Here is a 22,909-nt window from a genome sequence, read left to right as displayed (position 1 = left end):
GGGAAATGTAATGGGAGTAAGAGAAAGGAGAGGTGGAATAGGCCAAGATATTTCATATAAGATTTTTTTTTTATTACAATGAGCTACTGCAATGTTATGGAAGGGCGGAAGGCAAGGGGGAATGAGGGAACCTTCACTCTCATCAGAGATGTCTAGGAGAGGAAATAGCATATATACTCATTGGGGTATAGACACCTAGAGTAAGAAGGAGAGAAGGGGTACAAGGGGAAGGGGGGGATGTGAGTGATGGAGGAGAGGGTGAACCTTGGGGGAGAGTGGTCAGATATAACACATTTCCTTTTTTACTTCTTGCAAGGGGCTGGGATTGGGTGGCCTGTCTAGGACCAATAGGGCCAGGCTGATGCTGGGCCAAAGGGGTGGTATGTGGACTCGGGGCCTCTCGGCCCTGGGGCCAGGGATCTGTCACTGTACCACTCAGCTACCCTATAGCACATTTAAGAAGAGGGACAGAGTGAGAGAGAAAATATATTATATGGTAGTAGAGAAGTACAAATGGAGGGAGTTGCAATCAGCAATGGCAACAGTGGAAAAATATGGAAGTAGCTTTTGGGATGGACTTATCATAAAGAATGTGATCTACCTGCAACAGAGCTGGAGGTGTTGGAACACAAACTAAAGCACATTTATTTATTATTATTATTACTTGGGGGGTTGCAGGGCAAATGTGGTTGGGTGGCTTGCCTGGGGCCACACAACTGGGAGATTGTTGGGTGTCTGAGGCTGGATTTGGACCCAGGTGCTCCTGGCTCCAGAGTCAATGCTCTGTCTGTTGGGTCACCTGGCCGCCCCTACTATAATTATTATTATTATTATTTTATTTTGGAGTTTTGTTTTTTTCAGGGCAGTGGAGTTGGAGTGGCTTGCCCAGGGTAACACAGTTGGGTGATTGTCTGGGGCCAGATTTGGGCTTGGGTGCTCCTGACTCCAGGGCTGGTGCTCCATCCATTGCGCCACCTGGCTGCCCTTCTTATTATTTTTAATTTTAATTATTTCTCTTTCCTTTATTGCTCATGTGGGTCTATATTTTTGGGGGGAGAGGGTATTATGTTTACTCTTCAACAAGAATATTTTAGTAATATATAAAAAACATCATTTGTACAAAAATAAGAATAAATAAACAAACATTCCATTCCTATACTATAATTTGTTCAGCCATTATCCAATTTATGGGCATCCCCCTCATTTTACAATTCTTTGTCACTACAAAAAGAGCTACTACAAATATTTTTGTACATGTGGGTCTTCTTTCCCTTTTTTATATAATCTCTTTGGGATGTAGACCTAGTAATAGTTTTGCTGGATCAAAAGATATGCAGGTTTGTTGCCCTTTGGGCATAGTTCCAAATTGCTCTCCAGAATGGTTGAATCAATTTTCCACCAACTCCACCAACAGTGCATTAGTGTCCCAGTTTTTCCACATTCTCTCCAACATCGATCATTTATCATTTTCGTCATTTTTGTCGATCTGGTAGATGATGTTTTAATTTTTATTTCTCTAATCAATTTAGAGAATATTTAGAGACTTTTCTCATATGACTATAATTTCTTCAACTGAAAACTTCCTGTTCATATCCTTGCACCATTTATCAATTGGAGAATTACTTAAACTTTTATAAATTTGACTCAGTTCTCTAAATATTTTAAAAATGAGTCATTATCAGAAACACTAGCTGTGAAAATTGTTTCCCAGCTTTCTGCATTCCTTCTAATCTTGCTGCATTTGCTTGTTTGTATGAAAACTTCTAAAATTAACATAGTTGAAATCAACCAATTTTTAATTTATAATGTTGTTACTCTCCATAGATCTAACAAAGACTATTCCTTCTTCTAATTGGCTTACGGTATCACCCTTTATGTCTAAATCCTGTACCCATTTCAATCTTATTTTGATTGGAAGGGGTGGTGAGATAACTCTGCCACACCAGAGTGGGCCCTGAGCAAGCAGAGGAGTTCCTGGTCTCAGAGCAGCCCTGTAGTGAGAATCTGCAGTGGGAACTGGGGAAGCCACCCAGCACTTCCAGAGCTCCCAGTCCACAGATGGTAAGGAGGTTGGGAGAGACTGCAGAGGTCTCTCTGCTCTCCCTGGAGCAGGAATCTGCTGTTTGCCCAGTGTGAATGTGTGGTCTAGGCATAGTGCCCAGAGTGTGAAATGTGGGTTTAGGCATAGACTGTTTTCTAGTTTTCCCAGTAGCTTTTGTCAAATAGAAGGTTCTTATCCCAGAAGCTGGAGTCTTTGGATCTATCAAACAGTAAATTACTAGTCATTTATTGCTTTTTCTTTTGCACCTAATCTAGTCCACTAATCTCTTTTTCTTAGCTGACCCCAGTTTTGATGACTGCTGCTTTATAATATAGTTGTAGATCCGATTCTGCTAAGTCACCTTCCTTTGCAGTTTTTTTCATCAATTGTCTTGTTATTCTTGACCTTTTGTGGCACCAGGTCTTTTTATCTTCTGAAAGGTTCCCCCTAAATTCTTGTTCCATGTTTCTCAAGTACCCAGGCTCCTTCTCCCAGACCTCAGAGACCTGTGTCTCATTTTGTGTCCTACTTCAGGTTCTCTGGAATATCAGTCTAGGACTTCTACTGGTATATCTCACAGTCAATCATGTAACCACCATCTAGGTAAAGATGTTGGATGAAGGTATCCTTCTATGCCAAAGTGAAGTCATAGTGAAGCTGGTGGGATTCTAAAAAAGAAACCTTTACTCATATTCCTGGTCTCTCCTGTTCACCAAAAACCCCAGGCAAGCATTCTTTCTTGGGTAAAAGGGTCAATCAATGACTAATTGGAAGCAGGAAGGGAATGTTGGTTCATATTCTGTCATTAAGATGAACAAAGCTAAGCCTGCTCCCAGACTAAACCCCCATAAGGTCCAACTCTTATTCATATCCCTCTCCACAGGTCACCAAAAAAGTCTGATGTCTGTCTTAGCCCCTTTACCTCCCTCACCCTAAATCACAGACTTCATTCAGAGACAAAATCTTCTGGGAATTTGAAGGAATTAAAATCTAATTAAAATCACCCCTTTCTCAGCATTGGACACTGATGTACGGAGACAGAAGGGTTCCTTTTAAAAAGTGACCTTGGAGATGGAAGTGGAATCTCAGGAATGAGGAAAGAGAAATTTGTCCTAATTTATTTTAATAGAAAGACCAGAATTTGCAATGGATAGCTTGACATACATTGTTTTCAGTCAAAATTTAAAATTTAAAGATGTGATATCAAAACACTGATGACTGAATTTTTATAAACAGCAGTGACCCCAGAAAACAAATGTGGTTTCATCAAGAACACAGCATGTAACATCAATCTTATTTCCTTCTTGTACAGAATAGCTAAAATGGTAGTGTTACTGGCCTAGATTTTAGCAAATTTTGATACTCTTTTATACTATGATGGAAGAAGTGAAGAGATAAAGGTTAGATCACTGATCTAGGGATCCCCACTTGCATTTTCCCACCATTAGATTGTGAGTTCCTTAATGATAGAAACTGATTTTTACCCTTCTTTGAATCCCCAGAGCTTATTGACTGATTTAACCCTTTTAAAATGTTTGCCATGTTAAACCTATTTTCTTAACAACACTAAGATGTTTTAATTTATAATATAATAAATATTCACCATAAACAAAAATTGTTTAGGGAGGCTCCTCAATAATTTTTAATTTTAGGTGATCCTGAGTTAAAAAAAAAGGAAGTTTTAGTTAGATCATACAGCAGTAAGATAGATTAGTAACTAGTGACTTAGATCCAAAGACTCATATTTTGTTGTTTAGTCAATTAATTGTGTCTGACCCTTTGTGATTCCATTTGGGGTTTCCTTGGCAAAAATACTGATGTAGTTTGCCACTTGCTTCTCCAGTTCCAATGAAAAAACAGAGGCAAATAGGGTTAAGTGATTTGCTCAAAGTCACACAGCTAGTAACTTGAGGCCACATTTGAACTCAGGTCCTCCTGACACTAGGGCTGACACACAAGATGGGAAGGGATGGGCTATACCACAATTTGACTTACAAAGGTCTGGAGCACTAGGTGAACTCCAAGGGCCACAACAATCCCAGCTCTATGACTGTGAGATGGCAGCCAGCAAAATTCAAAGTGGTCTCAGGCTGTGTTGACCAACTTAGAGTATCCTCAGATCTTCTGGTTTTAGGAAGGTCACTGGGAAGCTGGAGAGTATTCACAAATCGACTAAGAAGTTCATGCCTAATGGGGGAATCAGGCAGCTAGGTGGCACAGGAGAGTATAGTCTACTAGTAAGGGAGCCTCAAGTTTAAATCTGACCTTAGACAGTAGCCGAGTCCTTGAGTAAGTCATTTAACCTATTTGCACCAGTTTCCTCATCTGTAAAATGGGAACAATAGTCACCTCCCAGAATTTTGGATAAGGATCAAAAGAAAGCTATATGTAAAATGCATTGAAAACTTATGCTAATATTCATTATTGTGGCAATTGGTAATCACAGGGCCCAGAGAGCTCAAACCAACCTTTCTCTCTATCCTGGATTTGGCTTCCAACATTCCTGGAGGTATGATGCCCTTATAGGTCACTTAGTGACCTTTAGAGTGTTTTTATTACATAATATGTTCAATGATCCTCAGATTATCAGCAGAGGCATAAATGGCAGCACATTTTCACGAAAAAGTTCAAGATGAATAATTTCTTGATGAAGTTCTTTGCATGTTTTAATTTGTGGATGACCCTGCTTTTCAAAGCAAACCCCAGGACACTTACTGCAGGACCTCTTTGACAGTAGTCATAATCTCTCAGAAAAGTATATTCTAGCCATCTACACAGGAAACCCTCACATGTGCTTGGGGATGTCTATCCAGATGATGACAGAATCTGCCCATTAATGGAGAGTGAATGCCTTCTTTGTAGATTAAATGAACATATTGCCATATCTGAATGTTCACCATATCTGCAACCACTACTTTAATGGAAGCGGCATGCTTCACTATCTGTTCTTTGAAGCCACAAAGAATTCTGAAATCTTTTAGGTTTGTTTTCCTTTATACTACTGTGGTCATTATTGTCATTCTTTTGTTCTTTGTACCCTTTTCCCTAATCACAAAATTTCCTACATTCATAATTCCTAATGGCACAAAAAACATTAAATTACATTAATACACCAGTTTCCTTAGTCCAATCAATGATATACCCATGACGACAATTTTGGGGTATCATAAAATTGTTACAAATATATATATTGTAATTGGCAGATGTGTGAGAATATCCCACAGTAGGCCACATTTATTCTGGCACCAAGTAACTATTTGTGCACATGTAGTATTTGTCTAAGCTAGATCTGGCTATATGGTAATCAAATCACTACCATTTTGATCAACTGCCCTATGCCTCTACTCTTCAGACCAGAACACCTAGATACAACTACACTGGGTTGTCTCTTCCTGTAAGAATGTAAGCATTTTGAAGTCAGTCTTCTCATCCTAACCCCGTTTCCTTTTTTGTACTGGTATCCACAGTATTTAACATATATTAAGAATTTAAGAGATTCTTTTTATTCATCGATTTTTTGAGAAATGATCTTTTCTTTCCTGTAAAGTCTCAAAAAGTATACATACAAACACCCTAGAATTGCATGTGTTCCAAGTTGATATGGTGTAGCTGAAGGGGTTTTTGAAAACTCATGGATATTTTTCATAGGGCAGAAAAAGTCTTTCTTGAGCCCACATGATTGCAAAAATCCTTTCTGTTTTTAAAGCAAATTGTTATCTTTCAATCAATTAAAGGTATAACTTCTGATGGAAAGGTTTTTTTTAAATCATGTTTCTTTCTCCAATACAAACTAATGGTTGAATAAAATATTTACCCTATTAAGAGGCCTATGATCTTTAAAATAAATTTTCTCTGGTATAAATACTGTGATGTTAAGTAGGCTCTGCATTCATACAGAATATTGTCCTATGTTCATATATTCATAAGTTTTCTCTTAAATAAATTTTCCAGGGTTGAGAAAATTGATCTCCTAGAGTGGCTTTCCCATATTACATTTATAAAATTTCTCTCCAAGATGAATTCTCTGACTTGGGGTCAGATACTCAATGAAGAAGCACTGAAGATTACCAAATGTAAAAGCTTTTCTGATGTGAATACTCGATGTCAAGAAATCTCTATACTTTGGAATAAACCTTTTTCACATTCATTCCACCTGAAATGATTTCTTTCTTTCTTTCATGTTTAGGATGAGGCAGTATGGTTCAGGAGAAGCATGTTGAACTAAGATCATGAGACCTGAGTTCATATCCCCTCCCCCCCATCTGTGCGACCTTGGATAAGTCACTTATCTTCCTGGGCCAAAGTTTAATTATAAAATGAGAAAACCAGCCTCCAGGGTCCCTTTTAGCTCTAAAACTATGGGTTTATATTAGGCCACATAAATACTCAGGCAGGCATTCTCACACCCATTAAAGATAATATTGCTGTCAGGTATGAATAAAATTATCAGGTAAAATGTTTGGCTTTTTGCATCATTAGCCTTTCCAATTAATTATTCATAAAGTTCTTCTCCAATGTGAATTCTCTGGTGTTGGGTAAGCTGTGTACTCAGGCGGAATGTTTTCCCACACTGATTACATTTATAAGGTTTCTCTCCAGTATGAATTCTCTGATGTTGGGTAAGTTGTGTGCTTAGACGGAAGGCCTTTCCACATTGATTACATTTATAAGGTTTCTCTCCAGTATGAATTCTCTGATGAAGGGTAAGCTCTGTCTTTACACAGAAAGCCTTCCCACATTGATTACATTTGTAAGGTTTGTCACCAGTATGGATTCTCTGATGTCGGCTACACTCTTTACTCAGGCGGAAGGCTTTCCCACATTGATTACATTCATATGGTTTTTCTCCAGTATGAAGTCTCTGATGTCTAGTAAGCTCTGTTTTCACATGGAAGGCTTTCTGACACTCATTACATTCATAAGGTTTTTCACCAGTATGAATTCTCTGATGTCTGGTAAGATCTGTCCTTACAAAGAAGGCCTTCCCACATTCATTACATTTATGAGGCTTTTCTCCACTATGAATTCTCTGGTGTTCCATAAGCTGTCTTCTGAGGCCAAAGGCCTTCCCACATTCACTACATTTATGAGGCTTCTCTCCAGTATGAATTCTCTGATGTTGCATAAGAGGTTCTCTCCGGCAGAAGGCCTTTCCACATTGATGACATTCATAAGGTTTCTCTCCAGTATGAATTCTCTGATGGCGGGTACGATCTTTGCTCAGGCGGAAGGCCTTGCCACATTGATTACATTCATAAGGTTTCTCTCCAGTATGAACTCTCTGATGTCTTGTAAGCTCTGCCCTTACACGGAATGCCTTTCCACATTCATTACACTCATAAGGCTTTTCTCCTGTATGAATTCTCTGGTGTCTGGTAAGATCTGTCCTCACAGAAAAAGCCTTTCCACATTCATTACATTTATGAGGCTTTTCTCCAGTATGAATTCGTTGATGCTGAATGAGTGGATCTCTCAGGCGAAAAGATTTTCCACATTCTTTACATTCATAAGGTTTTTCTCCAGTATGAATTCTCTGATGTAGAGTAAGATGTCCTCTTTGGCTAAAGGTCTTCCCACAGTCATTACACTTATGAGGCTTCTCTCCAGTATGAATTCTCTGATGTTGAAGAAGGGGTTCCTTCAGGCGGAAGGCCTTCCCACAGTCATTACATTCATAAGGTTTTTCGTCAGTGAGAACTCTCTGTTCATTAAGTTTTATAGTTTGGGAGGAAGTCTCCCCAAATTTATTACATTTAGGAGTTTTCTCTTCAATATCAATTGACTGATAGGAATGAGTAAACGGACCAAGATGGATGGTTTTGTCATGTTCATTATAATCCTTAGTTTTTACTCCAGGATAGCATCTATGATATTCAATAAAATCTAGTTTAGCATCAAAACATTTCCCACATTCATTATCCTGAGAAAATGTCTCTTTTGAGCAGATTCTATTACATTTCCTTGAGTCTGATGTCAGAATGAAGTTCTTTCTGTGGACATTACATCTATAAAGATTCTTTTCTATAGATACTTCTTGTGGAAAAAATTTTGGTTCTTGACTGAAGTTTTGGCTGTATTTATTACATTCACTGATAAGCACCTGTTTCAAAGTTTTTTTCTGAAGGATTTTTACTTCCTGGGAATTTTTCTCCTCAATGCTTTTCTGTTCCCCTAATCCAACATCCAATTCCCAGGGTTCTTTCAAGTTGAAGTCACCAAGACCAGACCCTGTGAGTCTATTTAAGGAAAAATGCTCCCCAGAAAGGTTCAGCTTTGTAGTTGACTCCTTGCATTCAAGCACATTCTCCCCATCTGAAAGAAATAAAACAGAAATTGAGACTTTACTTAACTGCTAAACAAATAGTTCTAGTTTGTGTATCTTCCAGAAACAAGACCTGTTAAACCTTAAACAGTAGAATTAAAAAAAAAACACCTGGGTCTTTTAGTTAATAAAAGAAAAAACTTTCATAGTGAGATTCAAGACCATATTGTGGGGCAGCTAAGTGACACAGTGGATAGAACACTAGCCCTGAAGTCAGGAGGACCTGAGTTCAAATCCAGCCTCAGACACTTGAAAAAAAATTATCGCCCTTTCCGCTGCCCAGAAGAGGGGTCCATACGGCATTGTTCACGGTTTCCGTCGTAACTTTCAAGGGAAACTTTCACAATGTCCGGAGCCCTGGATGTCTTGCAGATGAAGGAGGAGGATGTCCTCAAATTCCTTGCTGTGGGCACCCATTTGGGTGGCACCAATTTGGACTTCCAGATGGAACAGTATATCTATAAAAGGAAGAGTGACAGCATCTATATCATTAATTTGAAGACAACTTGGGAAAAGCTTCTGCTGGCAGCTCGTGCCATTGTTGCCATTGAAAATCCAGCTGATGTTAGTGTCATCTCATCCAGGAACACTGGCCAGAGAGCTGTTCTGAAATTTGCTGCTGCCACTGGCGCCACACCTATTGCTGGACCCTTCACCCCGGGCACCTTCACTAACCAGATCCAGGCAGCTTTCAGGGAGCCTCGCCTCTTGGTGGTCACTGATCCTTGTGCAGATCATCAGCCTTTGACTGAAGCATCATATGTTAACCTTCCAACCATTGCACTGTGCAACACAGACTCCCCACTTCGCTATGTGGACATCGCCATTCCATGTAACAACAAGGGAGCTCACTCAGTGGGTCTGATGTGGTGGATGCTGGCCCGAGAAGTCCTGCGGATGCGTGGTACAATCTCCCATGAGCACCCATGGGAGGTCATGCCTGATCTTTACTTCTACAGAGATCCAGAGGAGATTGAAAAGGAAGAGCAGGCCGCAGCTGAGAAGGCAGTGACAAAGGAGGAATTTCAGGGTGAATGGACTGCACCTGCCCCAGAATTCACTGCTGCTCAGCCAGAGGTGGCTGATTGGTCTGAGGGCATCCAGGTGCCATCTGTGCCCATTCAGCAGTTCCCTACTGAAGATTGGAGTGCTCAGCCAGCTACTGAGGACTGGTCTGCAGCTCCTACTGCTCAGGCCACTGAATGGGTAGGAACTACCACAGAGTGGTCCTAAGTTTTACCCAGATGCTCTAATAGTGTTGGAAAACTGCGGATGGAAAATAAACATTGGTTTCTTAACAAAAAAAAGAAGAAAAAAAAGAAAAAAATTATCTAGCTGTGTGACCATGGGCAAGTCATTTTAACCTCACTGCCTGCCAAAAAAAAACCCAACAAAGAAACAAATATAAAACTGAGAAGACTATACTGTGAGAGAGATAAGACAGTTATTATATTTTTAAAAAGAACACTGAGACTCAGAACAATTTAATGACTTCTCTAAGACCACATAGTTAATTAGTTGCACACAACAGAATGTGGATCTATAGCCTTCTAACCTCATGGTCTTCTTGCTGTGCAGATCTCTCATGGCAGGGAAAAACTCAGCATGTGAAAATATTTTATCAGAAGTCAGAAGCTGTCAGGGAGTACATAGAAAGCATTTCTAAGTTACTGGAGAACCTGATTGGATTGCTCTACAATTTCATTAAAAATACAATTCTGATTCTAAATTTTTTTTATGCTTAGAACAGGAAAAGAGATACAATGGGCTTATTTTCCATATGTAATATGGACAGTAAAAAGGTAATTTAATAAAGGACACATCAAACCAAAACTATAGGCTATTTTAATAGAAATGAATTAAAGTGTAATTTAATTCTGCATGATCCATTGTAAGAATAAACCTTTCTAGCATAGCATAGCATGGGTTATTTCTGCCTATTCCAAAACAAGTTCTCTATGAGCTTCTTATTGCAACAACTGTTGTTCAGTTCAAGGGAAGAAGAGTAAGACCTTTCTCTGCCTGCCCTCTACCTCTTGTTGCCTCTGTCTGCTGAAGGAGGAAGATAAGGGGCAGGCAGAGTGACTTCCATCTGTGTCAATACAAGGCAAAATCTACCTCATGCTGCCAACCTCCTTCACTGTGGAGAACCTTTGTTGGAAAGAGAAGCAATCTTTCCTTTGACTCTAGTCTTTCCCTCTTCTGCTATTTTGTCTCTTGAGGAAGAGGAAGAGGAAGAAAAAAAATTGGGGCAGAGGTAGGGGGCAGGAGAAATGACTTGCTTCTGTTATGTTGCTTCCTCCCTAATCTCCAGTCCTTAGAAAGAGTGTATGGAAACAGGGCCTCCTGTCTGACTCTATGCCTGCCAACTCCTGCTGTACTTCTCTAGAGCCTTATCTCCAGTCTCCTTGGATAGTAGAGCTGCTTTTAACTCATACTTGGTCATGCCCTCCATATCCCAGAAATTCTAAACCCTTGTAGGCTATCATCCAAACCCTGCTCTCCAATATCCAGCATTTGATTCCTTATTCCCATTCTTCTTGACTCTCCTAACCCCAAAGCTCCAAGCAAACATCACCTACCATCTTCAATGTGCCCTCTGGAATGCCTTTTCCATAGACAATAAAGGTTCCTTCATCCTAAATCTTTCCCACTCCTTCCATCTATCACTGAAACTTGGCTCCTTCCCTCATGACACAGCCTCCCTGACAACCTTTTCCACTCCTGGCTGTCCCTTCACTCACTCTTCTCAGCTCAACAGTCAAGGCAGGGGAGTTGGCATCCAATTTGTTTCTCACTGCCATTTCAAAGTCCCCCCTCACCTCAATCAGCAACCTTCCTCCTTTGAGGTTCTGGCAATTCATCTCTATCATTCAATCAAAATCCTGATATCTTTTGTCCTCAAATCCCCAGGTCACTTCCCTTCTTTCCTCAATGAGGAAGCTATATAGTATATGGCTTACTATTTTTCTTTCTTCTTACCAGGGAACTTTACCATACAGTATAGATCCTCTCCTGAAAACCTTAACCACTACTTAGTTCCTCATCCTACTCACTTCCCATCCTTCCTCAACCACATACAAAGGTAGTTAAAGATGGATCATGCCATTAACCACATTCAGGTACTCCAAAATCTCCTTATCTGACCCTAATCTAGTGGCAAACTACCTATTCCTCAGCCCTACCTTACAGAACCCTACATTCATCTTCAACGTGATCTCCAATTTCTCGATCCCTCAGTTCTCTCCCAGATCATCTCTGTACCAGTCACTCTCTCCTCTTTTTCACATCCTGACCCCTTTGTGAAACAATTCAACTTTACACTGTCCTATTCTTAAATCCCAGGCTCCCTGATCATTTCACTTGATCATACCCTGCCATGCCTCCTCCTTGGATCCCTCCTACATCTCCTACCTTTGCTTATATACACCTGTTGTTGAAGGAAAGTGAACATCTTTCAACCATTCTGATTTGGTATACTCCCTTATCAACTACCCCCTCCCTCTCTTTACTGCAGCTCTTCCAAACCTCAACTCTCCTCCCACTCTTAGTTGAGAACCCTGCCTCAGGTTTTACAGGAAAAATGGAGGCCATTTGCCATGAGCTCCCCCTTGCCCTTTTCCTCATCTATCACTTATCTGCTGTCTGTCCTCTTTCCTCCTTCTCCTGCCTCACATGCTGAAGTTGAGTTCACGCCCAATTAAGGCCAACTCTGTGTTGACAAGTGATCCCATTCCAACCCACTGCTCGGAAGCCATCCCCATTCTTTCATTTTTCACTTCTCCCTATCTACTGGTTCATCCCCTATAGTCTGTTAACATGCCCTTGTCTCACCCATCTTCAAACTACTTTCATTTGAGCCTTCCATTCCCAGGCCATCCATAACAGATGCCCCATTTCCTATTCTATCACTCTAATTCCTTATAATCTGGCTTCTGACCTTCTTCCAGCGAAGTCAGCAATGCTTTTTTAGTTCCCCAATCCAATGACCTTTTCTCCTTTCCTCAACTTCTCTGCAGACTCTGACACAGCTGACCATTCTTTTCTCCTTCATAATCTCTTCCCTCTAAATTTTCAAGACATCAATTTCTCCTGGTTCTCTCCTTCCTCTCTGATTATTCCTTCTCAGCAGCTTCTGCTGGATGCTCCTCCAGGTCATGCTTTCTAATCATAAGTGTCCCCCAGGATTCTGTCCTGAGCCTCTCTTCTTTACTACTTCACCTGATGATCTCTTAAATTCTCATGAATTTAATTATCATCTCTATTCTGATAATTCTCAAATCTATGGATCCTGCCCCATTCTCTCTACTAACCTTCAATCTTGGATCTCCAACTGTCATTTAGAATATCTTGAATTCAACTGGTTCAAAGCAGAATTCACAGACTTCTCCCTTAAACCTTCCAACTTCTGCTTTCCCTAAACTGTGGAGGCAACACTTTTCTTTTGACCCTCAGGTTTCCCACCTAAAAGTTTTCCTAGACTCCTCACTATCTCTAACTACATCCTCCTTTATTCAAAATGGTGCCAAAGCCTGCTGCTTTCAACTTTGCAGCATCTTTCTAATATGCCCCCTTCTCTCCTCATCACTATTCCTGGACTGTTACCCTAGCCTTTTAGAGTGTCAGCCTGTCTCATCTCTCCCCATTCAGCCATCAAAATGATCAGGTCTCATCATGGCACTCCTCACTCAATAAACTCTAGTGGTTCCCTATGGCCTCTAGGAACAAAAGCAAAACATTCTGCTTGGCATTCAGAGTTCTTTCATTACCTTAACCCCTAAATCCTATCTGTTCTTCTTATACTTTACTCCTCAACATGTCCTCTATGATCCAGAGATGCCAGCCTCCTGGCTGCTTGATGAAAAAGGCCCTCCATATCTTGGTTCTGGGCATTTTCTCTGGCTGTTCCTCATTCCCAAACCTCTCAGCTCTAAATCAAAAATTCTGAGAGTAGCATCTCTTCCTCTGAGTAGAGAGATGGTGAGATAAACGCCTGTGGAGGCAATGATGGGGCTCTCCTGGCATACACAGGCCAGGAAGCTCCAACACTGTAGAGGAGTTTTCTCTTACTGACCATTAGAGATTACATATCTCAGGGACTCACTTGCCTGGTGATCACTCACTTACCTGGACAGATGCTTCCTGGGATTCTCCTGCCTGGCTTCCAAGAGGCTTTGCCTTGTTCAAACTGATAAATCACATCTGGTTTGGAAGCTACAAGTCCTGTTCAAAGGAAATAAGAGTCTTCTATTAAAGACAGCAGAGGTTCCAATCACCCTGATGGCCCTAAAAAAATCACTGCAGCGAGGAGGATAAAGAACACCAAATGCAGTAGAGCTGGAAAATGACCCCCAAAGAAACACCACTGAGTTCTTCTTCCTGGTCTAGGACTGAAGTCAGAAATCTACAGTGCCATGGTTGGGAATGGGTCAAAGGGGCTAAAGCAAGTCTCCTCCCAACATGTCCTCTACCCAGCTGCCCAGACTGTTCTTTTTTTTTTGTGCCCAGACTCTTCTTATAACATCCTGAGTATCTCCTTCACTCAGCACTGTTTCCAGGGGTCTTTGCTTTATAAAGTGCCCTCATTAACAGGCCCTCACTCCTCATGTGGTCCTGGCAGAATTGGGAAGTTCCTCTAAGGTTCAGCGTTATCTGCCAGAGAAATGTCTGGTGAGTAACTGAAAGAATTTCCTGGTCAGAAAGGCCAAAGACCTTCATGTCTCAGCCCTAGGGAGGCCAGAAAGTCTATTTGAAAGAGGGGACTGTCCTCACCAAGGTACAGCAGATTTCTGTAATTCTCCAGCATCACATCTCGGTACAACTCCTTCTGAGAGAGGTCCAGGTAATACCACTCCTCCTGTGTGAAAACCACTGCCACATCCTGGAAGGTTACTGGCCCCTAAAATACCAAATGAATTTATTTTTGATTATCTAGGGACCAGCCCTCAAATGGTCTTGGGGTGGGGGAGAGGCCAGAAATGAGGGAATGGAATGGTTAGGGGAGTAGTTCTTAGTATTCTGATTTCACTGTGATCTAGAGAAGCAGCCAGTCATAGTAGAAAGGGCACTGGATTTGAAGCCAGAGGGTCTATCAGCTATTTACTGCCTCTGTGACCTTGGTCAGGTCCCTTCCCTTCTCATCTGAAGCATGAGGCATTAGATGCTGTGATTTCTAAGGCCTCTCCCAACTGCAGAGATGTAAAGCTCCTATAACACCTATCTGCTTAGGGAAAAGCTTCTCTCTCACCAAGGCAGTGAGGGTGGGGATTTGTTATTCCCAGTGTGTAGAGACTAGCCAGTAAGCAGATCCAGCACGAGATCCTCTTCTCTTCCCTCTACGCTTAGTCATTCCCAAGGTCAAGATCAATGGCACCTGTAGACAACTTCTCTCCCCCAGGAGCTCCACCAGCCCAGGACTGGATTCTGCCATGGTTTTCGGCTTTCATCAGATGACATCCTGGCTTTAGATATGCTGAACTAGATAAGCTGTCACACACCAAAGTGGAATTTGTGGTGAATGGGGGGGGGTCACCCTACAGACTGGGGCTGAGCATGAAACCCACGGCTGTCCCCAAGACCAGCCTGAGGCAGTGTAGAGCGCCTAGAGTGCAGACCTAGAAATAGCGTACAACGCTGGGCGATCTGTGGATCTCCTCTCGTGCATTTCTGGCTTGGACCATCGAAGCAAAAAGTGCCATTAGTTTGGCCCAGAAGCGAACAGGAGAACGGGCGTTTATTTTCATCGGATCTAGGCTTCTTCTAAGATTAAATGCAAACCTTTCCCAAACCGCTATGCAAACACGGGGTCTGGGAGCTGAAGGCGTGTGATGGGGGTCCGCAACCCCAATAACATATGGGCTCCCATGGGGCCGGCTCACGGCGCCACGGATGTCAGAAGCGGAGGAGCTGGTCACCTGCGGGGCCACCACACAGGTGGCGGGGACCCCCCCGCCGCGGGGCGCAGGCCTGCCCGGGGGCTCCCGGGGGGCTCCCCGGTCCTTCCTCCGAGGCGGGATCCTCGGTGCCCACGAGGCCGCGTCTCCCCGGCCCCCGATCTGCCCCCCGAGGTCCGGGGCACCCCCCGGGCTCCCGACTCACCTGGGGGGCGCTGCCCGGCAGGCGCGCGGGGGCCATGCCCGCGCCGGGGGGGTCTCCTGGCTTCGGGGGCGGGGGGGCCGAAGCGTCCCCTCAACGCACCCCCTGGCACCCCTCGCGGGGCGGGGCTACGGATGGGGGAGGGGCGGGGGGACCCCGGCAGCAGGGGGGACCGCTGCCCACGAGGCGGCGAGCGGAAGCGGAAGTCACCCCACAGCGCCCCCGGCTCTCCTGCTTCCCCCGGGAGTTGCGTCCTGCCGTTTCCATGACAACCGCCCGGCGAGGAAGGGGCGGCGCTGGCGCGCAAGGCCTTTCGGAAAATGTAGTCCAAGCCCCGAGGCGGCCTGTCTGCGCGTGCGCGCTGCCCCCCTCCCCCCGGGCGCCCCGGCTCCTGCGGGCTCCGGAGCTGACCCTCCCCCTTTCCCTCCCCCCCAGCCTGAGGCTGTTCCATGCGGACCCCCTTCTCTGCTCCTTTCCAGGGGCCCTACCCTGGGGAGAGGGGGGGACCCCGCAAGCGTCCTGCCCTCACCCAAGGCGAGGGGCATCCTGCTGGACCGCGCCCCCATCCTAACCCTAACCCTAACCCTCCTCCTCCTCCTCCTCCCCCTCCCCCATCCTCCCCCTCCTCCTCCTCCCCATCCCCATCCTCCTCCTCCTCCTCCTCCCCCTCCCCCTCCTCTCATCCTCTTCCTCCTCCTCCTCCCTCCTCCTCCTCCTCCCCCTCCCCTCCTCCTCCTCCCCTTCCCCCTCCCCTCATTCTCTTCCTCCTCCCCCTCCCCATCCCCCTTTCTTTTACAGTCACGTTTCCTGATCACTAGCTTTCCCCAGCTTCTTGCAATCAAGTCCAATACTAAGAAAACCCTGGGGTGCCGCCAGGTGGCGTGCTGGGTAGAGCGCCAGCCCTGGAGGCAGGAGGACCTGAGTTCAAATGCACCCTCAGACGGGCAAGTCACCAACCCCACTGCCTTACAGAAACAAAACAAGAAAACTGCAATGTGTTGAAGGCCATCATACACCCTTCTTTTTGCTCTTTCATCACCCTCAGTTTTGATTTTTCAGAAATTTTGTCTTCTATCTTGCAGTATATATCATCCACCAAAGAATTCTGATGTTGTAAAAGGGCTTTTTGTTCACAGAATAGTTTAGTATGACAGAAAACACTCTCATTATCTGGTCTTTTTTCTTCATCGGTTTTGGGACTAAGTATTTTTTAATCTCTTTTTTCCTAATTGATACTTTATTTTTCCAATTACATGTTATGAAAATTTTCCAACATTCATTCACATGCATATTTATAAGTTACATCATTTATTTCCATTCTTCCTCCTCCCCACAGCAGTGAACAGTCTAGTGAATATTGTACATGCATTTGTATTTAACATGTTTATATGTTAGTTATTTTCTGTATCAGGAATTAGGACTAAGGGAAAAGAAAACCATGGGATAGGAAGGGGAAAATATGAGAAATTTTTAAAAAGTGTAGGTAGTGCTCATTTTTTGGTTTTGTTTTTCTTTGCATGGGGATAGCACTGTCCATAACTGGTCACCAGGATTGTCCTAACTCCCTGAACTTCTCAGAGAAGAGCTGCATCCATCAGGGTTGATCATCTCACAATGTTTTAATGTGTACAATGTCCACTTGGTTCTGCTCCTTCTCTCAACATCAGTTCCATGCTTCCATAGAGACCAACCATTCATAATTTGTTATAGAATAGTACTCCATAACATTCATATATTATACCTTGTTCAGTCATTCCCCAGTTGATGGACATCTCAATTTCCAATTCTTTGCCCCAACAAAAAAGGCTATGAATATTTTAGAACATATGGGACTTTTCACATTTTTTTATGATTTCTTCTAGATATAGGCCTACTATTGGTATAACTGAATCAAAGAGTATGATCACTTTTATTGCTCTTTGGGCATAGTTCCATATTGCTATCCAGAAAGGATGGATGTTCACAACTCAATCAACAGTGCTTCAATGTCCCAGTCCTCCCACAATCTCTCCAACATTGATCATTTTCTCTTTCTGTCATCATAGCCAGTCTGACAGGTAAAACAATCTCATAGTTGTTTTAATTTGCATTTCTCTAATCAGTAATGATTTGGAGCATTTTTTCATATGCTTTATAAAGCTTTAATTTCTTCATTTGAAAACTGCCTGTTCATATCCTTTGACAATTTAACAATTGGGGAATAACTTGAGCCTTATAAATTTGATTCAATTCTCTCTCTATTTTAGAAATGAGACCTTTATCAGAACTCCTACTTGTAGAAAATTGTTTCCCAGTTTTCTGTTTTCCTTCTATTCTTGGCAAGATTGATTTCATTAGTGCAAAAACACTTTTAAATTTAATATAGTCAGTCATCCATTTTGCAGTTTATAATGTACTCTATTTCTTGTTTGGTCATAAATTTCTTCCCTTCCCATAGAGCTGACAGATTATTTCTTGATCTGTTACTTGATCTATGGCATCATTCTTTATGTCTAAATCCTGAACCCATATTTTGACCTTATTTGGTATAGGATCTATTAGACATAGACCCACATCTATGCCTAATTTTTGCCATACTATTTTTGTTTTCTCAATTTTTTTATCCCAGAAGCTAATGTTTTTGGGGTTTGTCAAACAATACTTTACTATAGTCATTCACTACTGTTTCTTTTGTAGCTATTCTAATCCATTGATCCATTACTCTATTTCTTAACCAGTACCAGGCAATTTTGATGACTGACATTGTATAGTATAGTTTTAGATCTGGTACAGCTAAGTCACTTTCATTTACATTTTTCCCCCATCATTTCCCTTGATATTCTTCACCTTTTTTTTTTTTGCTCCAGATGATTTATTTTGCTATTTTTTCCTAGCTCAGTAAAATAGTTATTTGGTAGGTTGATTGGTATGGTACATAATTTAATTTGGGTAGAAGTATCATTTTTATTGTATTAGCTCAACCTAAACCTAACCTGAGCAATTGACATTTTTCCAATTGTTTAGCTCTGACTTTGAAATGTGTTTTGTAATTGGGTACATACAGTTTCTGGGTCTGTCTTGGGAAGTTGATTCCTAAGTATTTAATGTTGTCTGGAGTTTAATTTCTCTTCATAGTTCTGGTCTTGGGCTTTGTTGTTCATATATAGAAATGCTGATGATTTCTGTGGGTTTAGTTTATATCTGCTACTTTGCTGAATTTGTTAAGAGTTCCAAGTATTGTTTTAGAGGCTTTTCTCAGATTCTCTAAGTAAACCATCATATCATCTGTAGAGTGAAAAGCTTTGCTTCCTCATTATCAATTCTGATTCCTTCAATTTCTTTTTCTTCTCTTAATGCTAAAGTTAACATTTCTAATACTATATTGAATAGTAATGGTGATAATGAGCTTCCTTGTTTCACTCCTGATCTTATTGGAAATGCTCCTAGTTTATCTCCATTACTTATATTTGTTGTTGATTTTAGATAGATACTGCTTATTATTTTAAGAAAAACTCCATTTATTATACTCTCTAGTCTTTGTTGTATTAGATGTACTGGATGTTCTATTTTGTCAAAGCCTTTTTTAGCATCTTTGAGATAATCATGTTTTCAGTTGGTTTTATTATTGATTATGTTTGAACTTACATTGAGTATTTTCTTAATATTGAATCATCCCTGCCTAGCTGGTAGAAATCCTATCTGATAGCCTAGTAATAACTTGCTGTAATCTCTTTGCTAAAATTTTATTTAAGATTTTTGCATCAATTTTAATTAAGGAGATTGGTCTATAACTTTGGAATCACAAAAGGAATTTATCAGAGCTCCTCTTATTTTTAAAAATAGTTTTTGTTCCTTAAATGTTTGTAGAATTCACTTGTAAATTCATCTGGACCTGGAAATTTTTTCTTGAGAGTTTATTGATGTTTCTTTTTTGTGAAATGGGTTATTTAAGTATTTTGTTTCCTCCTCTGTTAATCTGGGTAGTTTGTATTTTTGTAAATATTCATCCATTTCATTCAGGTTATCAAATTTATTGGTAAACAGTTGGACAAAATAGCTCTGAATTACATCTTTAATCTCCTCCTCATTGGTGTTAAGTTCACCTTTTTCATTTTTCTTTCTTTTTTCTTTTTTCCCCCAGTTTTTGCAAGGCAAATGGTGTTAAGTGGCTTGCCCAAGACCACACAGCTAGGTAATTATTAAGTGTCTGAGGCTGGATTTGAACTCAGATACTCCTGACTCTAGGGCTGGTGTTCTATACACTTTGCCACCCAGCTGCCCCCACCTATTTCATTTGGGATACTGGTAATTTTGTATTCTTTCTTTCTTTAAATCAGATTAATCAATGATTTACCTCCTTTTTTCAGAAAACCAACTATGTCTTATTAGATTATTTTCTTGCTTTCGATTTTATTAATCTCTCCTTTTTTTTAGAACTTCAAATTTGGTATTAAATTGGGGATCTTTAATTTGTTCTATGATTAGCTATTTTAGTGGCATACTCAATTCATTGATCTCCTCTTCCTCTATTTTATTCATATAAGCATTTAGAGATATAAAATTTCCCCTAAAAACTTCTTTGGCTGCATTCCATAAATTTTGATATGATTTCCCATTGTTATATTTTCTTCCATGAAATGATTATTTCTATGATTTGTTATTTAATCCACTTGTTCTTTAAAATTAAGTTATTTAGTTTCCAATTAATTTTTGATTTATCCTTCCATGGCCCTTTATTACATATAATTTTTATTGCATCATGATCTGCCTTTCTGCATTTGACTAAGGTTTTTATGCCCTAGTACATGGTCAATTTTGGTATGGGTGCCATGAACTGAGGAGAAAAGGCATATTCTTTTGTAGCCCCATTGTTTCTATCATACCTAAGTTTTCTAAGATTTTATTCACCTTCTTAACTTCCTCCTTGTTTATTTTATGGTTGGAGTTATCAAGTTCTAGAGGTAAGTTGAGGTCTCCTACATTATAGTTTTGCTTTCTGTCTCTGTGTAATTCAGTTTCTTTCTAGGAATTTGGATGTTAGACTACTAGGTGCATATATGTTTAATAATATCATTGCCTCGAGGTCTGTTTTTGCTGTTGCTTTAGTCTATGATCAGGATCATTACCCCTGATTTACTTCCACTGAGGCATAATATGTTTTGCTCCACCCTTTTACCTTTACCATGTATGTATTTCTTTGCTTCAAATGTGTTTCTTGTAAAGAACACATTGTGGATTTTTGTTTTTAATCCATTCTGCTATCCACTTCCATTTTATGGGAGAATTCATCCCATTCACATTTACAGTTAAGATTACTAATTCTTTATTTTCCTCCATATTATCCTTCCCTGTTTACATTTTTCTCTTTCCTTTCCCTCCTTTATTCTTCCTTACCTATGTTTTGTTCCCTACCTCTTTAACTTTTTTAAAAAAAAATTTAACTTTAAGTTTACTTTCATCTATATCTTTGCCTTCCCTTTTGTCAGTCCCTTCTTCCCTTTTCTTTCCCTTCTCCCCCCCCCCCCAGCTTCCCTGAGGGGTAGGATAGATTTTTTTAAGCCCAATTGAGAATGTATGTTATTTCCTCTCTGGGCCAAATCTATTGAATAGAATTTATTCAATCATTCTTTCTTCTAGTATAAAAGATCCTAGTGCCTCTTCACCTAGTGTTATTTATCCACCAATGCCTAGCCTTCTCTTAGTGTGGTCCTTCTTTTTATGTTATTGTTTTAATCCTAAATTGTACTTTATATCCCTTTGTCAAAATATACTCCTTTTATCTACCCTGATAGTTTTATTTTTCAAAGGTTAATTGATTGCTTGATAAGCAGCATGGCCTCATAGTCACTAAATACTTTCCCTTCTGTCTCATTAGAAATACACTTCTTGGGGCAGCTAGGTGGTACAGTGGATAAAGCACTGGCCTTGGAGTCAGTAGTACCTGGGTTCAAATCCGGTCTCAGACACTTAATAATTACCTAGCTGTGTGGCCTTGGGCAAGCCACTTAACCCATTTGCCTTGCAAAAACCTAAAAAAAAAAGAGAAAGAAATACACTTCTCAAGAGTCATGAATCACATCAAATTATAATCACTTTATACCTTACCCCTTTTTCTAGTACCCTCCATGGACACAAGATAATGCTCATGGGCCAAAGCAACATGTAAAGCCAAATCATTTCAGGAATTATTTGTAACCCCCCCCCCCCCAGCATACTCCTTCCAATTGTAACCAAATCAAGCAAAGCATAATTCTTCATGGTGTTTTCATATCCAGTCTAAGTATAATGTCTCCTTCCATTTCAAACCCTGTAGTACTCCAATCATAGCCCTATAGCTTTATAGCCTTCCCCAACCAAAGGATCAGGTACACTCTCTCCCACTGTCCCTTTAGCACCCCAACTATGATACTACAAACCTCTAAGTATCTAGCAATGTAAAGTCACTTCTTATTTAATTATGTATAGAGCCTCTAAGTACTTTTAATCCTGGGACACCCTGAAGATCTCTCTTAAATGCTTTAGCATTGATTATATGGGATGGGAGGACCACTTAGCAGAGGATGCACTCCTGAGAGAAAATGCTGAGCTCTATGAGAAAGGCAGAATTAATGTAGCTCAAAGGAAATGTAGGATACATAGGTTTTAAACACCCCAAGGGTTTACCTGGATTATTTGTGCCCAACCTGTGGTAGCGCATTCCAAGGTTATATTGGTCTGATCAGTCACAGTCCAATGCATTGATTGTAATTTGTCTCAAACATAATGCTGTTTTTGTCTTTTTCAATATTGAAGAACAAGAATCAACCATACCTATATCCTCTAAATAAAATCTCAACTATGTTCAACCTTTTAACTATCCTAAGAACAATACTATTCTCCAGGGGTACAAGTATTATCTTCCCTTGTATGATTATATACAATTTAATGTTCTTGGTTAACACTTGACTTTTTTTCCCCTTTCTGTTTACTTTTTTATGTATCTCTTGAGTCTTATATTCAAAGATAGAATTTTCCTGATCTTTTTATCAGGAAATTTTGGAAGTCCTCAATTTTGTTGAACATCCATCTTTTCCCTGACAGAATGTTGAATTTTCAGGGTAGTAAATTCTTGGATGTAATACAAGGTCCTTTGCCCTCCAAAATATATTGCAGGCCCTCTGATCCTTTAATGTTGAAGTTGATAAGTCCTGTGTAATTCTGATTGTGCTTCATTTATATTTAAATTGCTTCTTTTTGGATGTTTACAATATTTTCTCCTTTCTATGGGAATATGGGAATTTGGTTATGATAGTCCTTGAGTTTTTATCTTGAGGTCTCATTTCTGGCAGTGTTCTGTGTATTCTTTCAAGGGCTATTCTGTTTTCTTTAGTTAGTATATTTGGACAGTTTCCCCTGATAATAGCCTGAAAAATATTTTCCAGGCTTTTTGTGATCTAGGCTTTCTAGTAGTAGACCAATAATTTGTACATTAT

General features: G+C 40.7%; 1 protein-coding gene and 1 pseudogene across 1 annotated transcript; one reads left to right on the top strand and one right to left on the bottom strand.

The window, feature by feature from the left end:
- Positions 1 to 3,070: 3,070 nt before the first annotated feature.
- On the bottom strand, positions 3,071 to 15,206 carry LOC141490500 (uncharacterized). Its single transcript, XM_074190482.1, has 3 exons — positions 14,136 to 15,206; positions 13,491 to 13,586; positions 3,071 to 8,353 (listed from the first exon to the last, which is right to left on the bottom strand). Exons 1-3 carry the CDS (start codon positions 14,167 to 14,169, stop codon positions 6,534 to 6,536), a joined length of 1,950 nt encoding a protein of 649 aa, XP_074046583.1. The 5' UTR covers positions 14,170 to 15,206; the 3' UTR covers positions 3,071 to 6,533.
- Positions 8,667 to 9,681, top strand: LOC141490502 (small ribosomal subunit protein uS2 pseudogene; annotated as a pseudogene).
- Positions 15,207 to 22,909: the final 7,703 nt, after the last annotated feature.

Source organism: Macrotis lagotis, chromosome 6 (assembly GCF_037893015.1).
Source record: "Macrotis lagotis isolate mMagLag1 chromosome 6, bilby.v1.9.chrom.fasta, whole genome shotgun sequence".
In the NCBI taxonomy this organism is placed as follows: domain Eukaryota; kingdom Metazoa; phylum Chordata; class Mammalia; order Peramelemorphia; family Peramelidae; genus Macrotis; species Macrotis lagotis.
Note: the sequence above shows the minus strand (reverse complement) of the source record. Positions and strands in the feature narration are given on the sequence as shown.